General features: G+C 38.3%; 1 protein-coding gene across 3 annotated transcripts; it reads left to right on the forward strand.

The window, feature by feature from the left end:
* The first annotated feature begins 4,414 nt into the window (after window positions 1–4,414).
* On the forward strand, window positions 4,415–7,749 carry tbxtb (T-box transcription factor Tb). Of its 3 annotated transcripts, none has more exons than XM_069144077.1 (8): window positions 4,415–4,620; window positions 4,859–5,123; window positions 5,268–5,402; window positions 5,637–5,698; window positions 5,804–5,865; window positions 5,969–6,145; window positions 6,468–6,600; window positions 7,479–7,749. In XM_069144077.1, the coding sequence occupies exons 1-8, from the start codon at window positions 4,415–4,417 to the stop codon at window positions 7,747–7,749; spliced, it is 1,311 nt and encodes a 436-aa protein (XP_069000178.1). The 3 variants fall into 3 exon arrangements, with proteins under 3 accessions (XP_069000178.1, XP_069000179.1, XP_069000180.1); XM_069144078.1 differs by having other exon boundaries at window positions 5,972–6,145; XM_069144079.1 differs by lacking the exon at window positions 5,969–6,145.
* The last annotated feature ends 1,582 nt before the right edge of the window (window positions 7,750–9,331 follow it).

Consider the following 9,331-nt stretch of genomic DNA (forward strand, 5'->3'; position numbering starts at 1 on the left):
CCTCTGAGTTTTATACCACGGTTATCTCAGCTCACATACAAGGGGATGTCTCTTTTTAAATCACAAAAACGATTAATGGACGAGGAAATGATGAATAAATGTAATATGTGCCACCCACAGATGAAAGCTCCCACATTTGCAACCCTGCAGCCAAACTTTATGAGGAACTTCCAGAGCAAGATGCCTGATTTGGCAGGTCAGTCATTAATGTCACCTCTTAGTAGCCCAACACAGAACAACACGGGAAAATTCTCATGTTCACTACTTTTTCTCAAACCAGATAATCTCCAAGATTCCTGAGAAGAGCAGGAAGCAGAGCACTTGAAACATTTGAGACAAATGTAAGATCTCTCTTTAACCGACATGGCTTTCGCCCAGAGGTTGGTAATCAGGCAAACAGACAGAAACATATTTATAATGATCATTTTAGATTTTTCTTCAAGTTCAGTGTTGTTGTTTTTTTTTTACTAGCATTCAGTAGACACAGAAGATCTGAAGCGTATTGAAGAAGTCTTTCAACTGCTCTTTAAACAAAATGGGGTTTGTTTTTCTCTGCTTGCTGTGAACTCTGGTCCAGACTGCTGGACAGAAAGACAGACTCGCTGTGCTGCTGGCAGGAGGAACGAGGCGTCCGAGATTTGGTTAGTAACACAAAACCAGCCACAACACAACACCACAGAGCAGTACGGAAGCTAACACATAGTTGTCACCACATTATCTGTTTTTAACGTTTTTATTTTTTGGGAGCCACCATAGCAACAGCATTAGCAGCATACAGTTAGCTATTTGTGAGAATGACACTGCTGCACTACATGGATGTAAATCACTTCGTAGGTTTCATTTACTGAGTCATCAGTGACAGTGTATTTCCTCTCCTTTTTTTTTTTTTCGCAGGTCCTTCCAGCCATTGACTCCTAACCAGGGAAGAAGAAGCAAACCAACCAGCCACCTCTCTGCTCTCCAAAATAACCAAGAAGTGTCCAAATTCCCAGACCGTTGTGTCCCCAAGACCAGAGCAGAATGACCTCAGACAGGTGCATGAAATGAAATACACAATACTTAATTTTTTTCATTTATTTGTTGGAGACAAAAAAAACGGATTGTCATTTGGCATTGTGCATGTGTGGGTGTTGTTCTTGGCAGACATCAATGTTTTGAGACTCCGGTTTGGGACACAGCAATGAGCTGTCATAAAACATCCGATCCGCTGTCTATTGAAGTTGTGTCAACGAAAGCATAAAAAGGTAAAAGTATTTTTCAGAGTGAATCCATTTTTTTTTTAAATAATCTATTTTTCTTCTTTTTAGATAATTAATAATAATAATAAATAAAATTGTTACCATTAAGGAAAGAATTGTGCAGACCCTTCCTGCCACTGTCACTGATATGTTGCTAAGCACAGCAGCCCTGGAAGCGACCGTGGAACCAGATTTATACTTTGAACATTTCTCTCCTGTTGAGCTCTATGAGCTAACTGCAATTATTTCCTCATCTGGATCATCTACCTGTCTCTTGGATCCCATCCCAACAAAACTCCTCAAGGAAGTCTTCCCTTTAATTAATACTTCCATATTAGATCAGATCAACCTTTCTCTTTTAACCGGCTATGTACCACAGGCTTTTAAAGGGGCTGTAATTAAAACTTTACTTAAAAAGTGTACTCTGCATCCAGCTGTTTTAGGAAACTACAGACCAATTTCTAACCTGACGTTTATGTCTAAAATCCTTGAAAAGGTTTTTGTAAATCAACTTGTGACCATTTACAAAGGAATGGCCTGTTTGAAGATTTTCAGTCAGGCTTTAGAGTACATCATAGCACAGAAACAGCACTGGTGGAAGGTACTAACGATCTCCTAATAGCCACAGATAATGGACTCGTCTCTGTACTTGTTCTTCTGGACCTCAGTGCTGCTTTTGATACAACTGAGCGCACAATTTTATTACAGAGATTGGAAAATGTTACAAGGATTAAAGGAACTGCATTAAACTGGTTCAAATCGTAGTTATCAGATTGATTTCAGCTTGTTCATATTAACAATGAGTCTTACAGACAAACACATACTTAGCTATAGAGTTCCACAAGGCTCAGTGTTAGAACCAATACTTTTCACTTTGTACATGCTTCCATTAGGAGATGCCATCAGGAAGCACTGATTAAACTTCCATTGTTATGCAGATGACACACAGCTATATCTTTCTATAAAACCAGACGAAACAAATCAGTTAGTAAAACTTGAAGAATGTCTGAAAGACATAAAGGTCTGCTTCTAAATTTAGACAAAATGGAAGTTATTGTACTTGGTCCTAAACACCTCAGAAACTCTTTCTCTAATCACTTAGTTACTCTGGATGACGTTGTCTTGGCCTCCAGCACCACTGTGAGGAACCTTGGAGTCATCTTTGATGAGGATTTGTCCCTTAGCTACCATATAAAGCAAGTCTCCAGGACTGCCTTCTTTATACTTACTTATACTTATCTTTATCTATGTAATATTAATGAAATCAGGAAAATCCTTCCTCAGCATGATGCAGAAAAGCTAATTCATGCATGTGTTACTTCCAGGCTGTATTATTGTAATTCCTTATTGTTAGGATGTCCAAATTACTCATTAAAAACCCTGCACTTGATCCAAAATGCTGCAGCAAGAGCACTGACGGAATTTAGCAAGAGATATTATATTTCTCCTGTTTTAGCTTCTCTTCATTGGCTTCTTGTTAAATCAAGAATAGAATTTAAAATTCTCTTGCTGATTTACAAAGTTCTTCATGACCAGGCTCCATCATATCTTAGAGATCTTATAGAACTATATAATCCTAGCAGAGCACTTCGCTCTCAGTACACTGGTCTACTTGTGGTTCCCAGAGTTTCCAAAAGTAGAATGGAAGGCAGAGCCTTCTGTTTTCAGGCTCTTCTCCTGTGGAGCCAGCTCCCAGTTTGTGTTGGAGGGGCAGAAACCCTCTCTGGCTTTAAGGCTAGACTTAAGACTTTCCTTTTTGATAAAGCTTATAGTTAGGGCTGGCTCAGCTGGCCCTGAACCATCCCTTAGTTATACTGTTATAGGCCCAGGCTGCTGGGCAACCTCATTATGCACTGAGCTTCTTTCCTCTAAGTCTATCACTCTCTATACACTTATATCTCACCATTACATCTCCCATAGTTTTTGCTTATTGTCTGTTGCCTTTTCATACAGTTCCCTAGCTCGCGTAGTTTCTGTTCTTTTTTTTGCAGATGTCTCCCCTCACCCCAACTGGTCGAGGCAGATTGCCGCCCACCTTTGAGCCTGGTTCCGTCAGAGGTTTCTTCCTGTTGAGAGAAAGTTTTTCCTTTCCTCTGTTGGAGGTTTTTCTCCCTTGAAGAGGAGTTTTTCCCTTCTAGCTTATGTGGGAATTGTTGAATTGTTGGGTTTCTCTGTATAGTGTTGTAAAGTTCTGCTGTAAGGACTTTAATGTTCATTACTTTCTGTTATCTCAGAAGGATCCATTATACTCCCTCTTTTTACATTACAAGTGTTTAGTTTACATCACACCAATTAACCTCTCATAACTTTAATGAAATTATTTATTTGTCAATTTTTTTTATTTTTGTTACATTTACTGTAAAATCTCCATACGTGTCATTTTTCTGACCAAAAGGTTATAATACAGAATTTTTAAACTGCAACTGGGTTTGATGTGATGATGAATATTTACATCAAGAAGCTTGTTTTATTAATACTTAAATGTCTTTTTGTAATACAATTATTAAGGATGTGATTATTGCACTTGAGTGCATTGAGTAATTTGTTTGTTAATGTTTATTTATGTAGTCACTCATTTATTAATTTTTTTTTAACAATATTAGAAGGCATTCCTCTTTCTCCTCCTGTAATGGGCACAATCTTAACCTACTAACACAGGATAGAAAAGGTTTCATATCACATGTGAAAAGTCTAATTAAATAAGCCTCAGTCAGAACGTTGTATCCGTAGAAACATTTAAATCATCTTAAAAAGTTGAAGAAATAAGAAACTCAACTGAACTAAAGTCTTAGCCACCCACAGTCAGCATACAGTGCCCTTTTCTCTGTAAGTGTGGCTTTGATCTAAGTGTCAATATTTACAGGTTGATGTAATAAAGATGGTTAAACTGCTTTATTCAAAATGCCGTAATCCTGCGGGCAGCAATGATATGGCCGCTCCCAGCCAATCTGTGAGAAGCCCGCAAAGATCAAAGAGGAAAGGAGCCAACCATCTCTGCTCCAAACACCCATCCTGAGATAGAGCGTCTCTTCAGCCTATATATTTAGGAGCTATTCAGCCTCCTGAGATAAAAGTTGTTGTTGTGAATACACAAGAGGAGGAAAGAGATTTTGGAGGTTAGTTTTCGTCAATAACCCCTTAATTACAACTTTTCAGCCCTGGAGCTGTTGGACAGGATGGCGACAGGCGCTGGCGATTGTGCCAGCAAGACCGTACAGTACCGGGTGGATCACCTCCTCAGTGCGGTGGAGAGTGAGCTGCAGGCCGGCAGCGAGAAGGGAGACCCCACGGAGAGGGAGCTGAAAGTGTCCTTGGATGAGAGCGAGCTGTGGCAAAAATTTAAGGATCTTATAAATGAAATGATTGTTACAAAGAATGGCAGGTGAGCTTAAATACACACAAACAATTTAGATAGATAGATAGATAGATAGATAGATAGATAGATAGATAGATAGATAGATAGATAGATAGATAGATAGATAGATAGATAGATAGATAGATAGATAGATAGATAGATAGATAGATAGATAGATAGATAGATAGATAGATAGATAGATAGATATTACATTTTCTTCTTAATTCTTATTTATGCGCCTTGGTTTTTTTTTTTTTTTGTCAAGGCGCATGTTTCCGGTGATGAAAGTGAACGTGTCTGGATTGGACCCGAACGCCATGTACTCTTTTTTGCTGGACTTCGCATCCGCGGACAACCACAGGTGGAAATATGTGAACGGGGAGTGGGTTCCTGGTGGCAAACCCGAACCTCTGACTCCCAGCTGTGTGTACATCCATCCAGACTCTCCAAACTTCGGGGCGCACTGGATGAAGGCTCCCGTCCCCTTCAGTAAAGTCAAACTCACAAATAAACTCAACGGCGGAGGTCAGGTAAGTGGAGGATGTTTATCATTGTAGTTTAATTAGTTTTCCGTGTTCCTTCTATATGTTTTAATAAAATACACTTTGAAATAAGGACTCTGGTATACAGTACCCTATTAAATACACAATTTGTTTTGTGATGTTTTTGTTCAGATAATGCTAAATTCCTTACACAAGTACGAGCCACGAATCCACATAGTGCGGGTTGGAGGCCCGCGGAGGATGATCACCAGCCACTCCTTCCCAGAGACACAGTTCATTGCAGTAACAGCATACCAAAACGAAGAGGTTTGCGGTGCCATTTTTTTGTTTGTTTATTTTTTATTTGAACACAAAACAGTTTAAAAACTATTATTATTATTAGAATTAATTTGAGGTGAAAGGTGTTTAGTGAATACGCCCAAAATGCGTGCGTAATTTTGGCAGAGTATTTACACACGCTTGGATTTATCCTATCTGCTTTTTATTGATGCTAAACCATGATCCTATGTGTTTTTAATTTATTGTATATTTGTATTTTAGATAACTGCATTGAAAATAAAGTACAACCCTTTTGCGAAGGCCTTTCTAGATGCAAAGGAGAGGTAAGAACATGTGAAGTTTAATTTCACAACATTTACAGGAACTGATGTGAAAAGTTTAGTTCAACAATATGATCAGTGGAAATACAGCAGTTTGTATTCTTGCAGGAGTGATAACAAAGATATAAGGGAAGATGCCAATGAAAACCAACAGTCAGGTTATTCTCAATGTAAGTACACAACACTATTATTTATTTCACTTTTTTTTTTAATGGCTGGTAATTTATTGTGCTCATCTAGTCTCATCATGTTTTTTCTCCTCTGTGAAACCAGTAGGTAGCTGGTTTATTCCGGGTGCAGGCTCTCTCTGTCCTCCAGCCAACCCTCACAGCCAGTTTGGGAGTCCCATCTCCCTCTCGCCGTCCCAGGGCTGCGAGCGTTACTCCACCCTGAGGAACCACCGTTCTACCCCATACACCAGCCCATACGTCCATCAGACCAACTCGCCCAGTGAGTGTCCTCCTCCACCATTTACCTTCACACATCCAGGAATCCCACCACTTCCTCCCCCGACTATTAACAAGAAACTCAAACAAATGTTGTTGAGCGGGGAATGTTTTGCATTCCTCTGGCTTTTGTGTTAGTGGAGCCACAGAGCTGTAAATGGTTGGGCTTCAGACAAGGAATGGAAAAGATTCACCCCTTTAACTGTCATACTGATATCAGGGGGAGAAGTCCTGAAATATATTGAGGATGCAACGTGTTCAGTGACATCATTTAAGTTATATATATCTGAAATCACTAAACCCCAATGTCTCTGTTTGTGTTACAGCCGGTTACTCTGATAACTCTTCAACTTGTCTGTCGATGCTCTCAAGCCATGATAACTGGTCCAGTCTTCAGATGCCAGCACATTCAAGCATGATTCCCATGGCCCACAACTCCGCCTCTGGTAACAACTCGAGGTTTGTATTGTCCTTGTTTTGATTTTAGTGAACCTACTCAGAAACATAACCAAGATGAAAATGACAAAGAACAAAGAACAAAAAAAAAAAATATCCATGGGCTCATGTTCTTTTTAGGTGCAAATAGCGTCTATTTTACCACAAATATGTCCGTTTTCAACTTTTTTTTCATTGCAAAATAGTCTAAGAATGGTACAAACAGGCGTCACAGGTGAAAAGGGTGTAACATGCAGATAAAATAATAAACATACAATTCGTAAACTAAAGCAATATTGCTAAAAAAAAAAAATTAAAAAAAAAATAAAAAAAAAATTAAAAAGACTAAACAGAAGTACAAAACATGAGGCTAAATATTGATTATAAATCAAATCTTAGTGGAAAAAAGTTTTGTTTTATGTATGCCTCATTTTTGAGCAGAGTAAATAACATCTATTTCTGCTATAAAAATTAAAGCTATTTGGTTCTTCCTTCAGCCCGTGTAAAAAGAATTTTGCATTTAAAAGAAAAATTAAATTAACTGCATCTGAAACATTTACTTTAGATTTTTCCAAATTGTCTTAGTTTTTCCACATGGCTACGAAATTCTAAATCCTTAAAAAAAAAAAATAATAATATATCGTCAGAAATGTATAATTTTTCTTCTGTATGTTTACACATACATTTGGCTTACCTCTTTATCAGTTTTTACCATATTTTATGTAAACATTATCTTTACGTTCTCTTTGTAATGTGTTGAAACTCATTGATCTATTGTAAAAATTCAAGACACTTCTAAAAATACTTTATGGATGCCAACTTTGAACTTTTGCATGAGAAACACTTCTAAAACATTTTGAGAGAAGATGAGTGAGAAGTTGTCTGTCCGTCTCTCTGTGCAGTCAGTACACCAGCCTGTGGTCTGTGAGTAACTCACCCCTGACTCCAGTGTCCCAGAATGGGGGGATAAACAACTGCCTGAGCTCCCAGTTCCTCCGAGGGTCCAGCAGCCACTATCCCAGCCTGTCTCACTCAGTCACAGTGCCCTCCTCTGGCTCTCCCATGTACGACAGCGGCATTGTCACAGAGGTGCATGACACTGCTCAGTATGACACCTCACCACACGGTCGACTACTGTCAGCTTGGACCCCTGTTACACCTCCGTCCCTTTGAAGGAAGTATCTCTGCAAGCCGAGCGAGACAGACGGCCTTCAACTGTTGTCTGCAAGGTGTTTGATCAGATGTGACTAAAAAGAAGAATTGGCACTCACATTAATTGGTGTTATTTTAACCCAAATTAAATTTCACAAACAAATTACTATTTTTTAGCTTTGGTCTGTTTGGATTAATTCAGGATGTTCACATTCCAAGACTACTACTTTTCCACTGGTGCTAATGAAAAGCAGCAAAGGCTAAAATTCAGCTTTTTAAGAGACATTTGTATAAATGTATGTCTTTTAAAAACAACTTATAAAACAAGACTTAATAAGCAAATTGTTAAAAAATGTAATGTTTGTGAACAAAAATCTATTTTATTCTGCTTATATTAAGCATAATGCATGGTATTTACAGCAGTAACCAAAAAACATGTACAGATGACAAATGTTAAATGAGTTTAAATATTGTTAATAGTGTAAATGAGAAAGCACTCAAGGCGTTTGTACTGTAAATAGATATATGAAGGATTTGGTGACACTGTTTGAGATAGTTTGTTTAAAAAAAAATTAAAAGGTTGAACTAATGTCAATGTTCTGCTATGCAGATGATATACAACTTTCCATGTCATTAAAAAAAGAACAACACGCCTCTCATGTCTTGCACTTGAATGTGCTGTTCATTGCACAATACTGCTCTTTGTTTAACTACTCCAATGTCATCCCCCTTAAAGTCACAGTGTCCTTTTCCTTTTCTACATATCAGAAGCATAAAGCCAACCTGATTTAATAATAAGAAATTCCACAGAAGCACCACGTGATTTAATTCAAAGATAAATCAGACCCAACCAGTCCCATTTATTTGTCCTTACATGGCTGGCAATGGACCGTCCCCTAGTGGGCATTTTTGGAATTGCTAAGTGGTTCATATCGTCATATGCAGCGACTTACCAGGGTTCATTTAAATTATGGCAGGTCACCAGCAACATAAGGGACTGTTTGAGTTTAGAGTTCTTTGTTTCTTTTGGAAATAAAACTTGGTTAGTGAGAGTAAAACATTTGATTGGGAACAGCCAGTGTTTTTATTTCAACAGAAGTTGTCACTACTTTTCTATAGCGATTAAATTAATTACATTAACTTCAAAATATGCTGTACAAGCTAACTCAGCTCCTTCTCCTGCACCTTCCTTAGTGTAAAAAGAGTGTTTTGCACACATGAGTGAGGAATTATATCCGTGTGCATCTGAAGGAGGGGGTCTGACTGCTGACAGGATAGATGCCAGGGACAGAAATGAAAACAACTTCAGCCCCTACACCCAATTTCCATTCATATCTCTCTTGGCAGTTTTCTTGGTCACATTTTGGTTGGGAATATTATGTGAACTGTATTTTCATATGCAAAAATGTGCCCCATATTAAATGTACAGAATGGTACTCTGCTCTATCTCCCTTTAAGTATGTACAAAGGTATTTAGCATCACGCTCTCAGAGTGCGAGCCTCGACATGTGTTTTGTTAATTTGGTTAGAAAAATGTATTAAGTCATGTCAGTGCAGGCACGAAATGATTGCAGTGGGATTTTTGTGGTTGACCTGTTATTGA

The sequence above is a fragment of the Embiotoca jacksoni genome, unplaced genomic scaffold (genome assembly GCF_022577435.1).
Source record: "Embiotoca jacksoni isolate LCO1_2020_lvr unplaced genomic scaffold, fEmbJac1.0.p SCAF_12, whole genome shotgun sequence".
Taxonomy (NCBI): Eukaryota; Metazoa; Chordata; class Actinopteri; family Embiotocidae; genus Embiotoca; species Embiotoca jacksoni.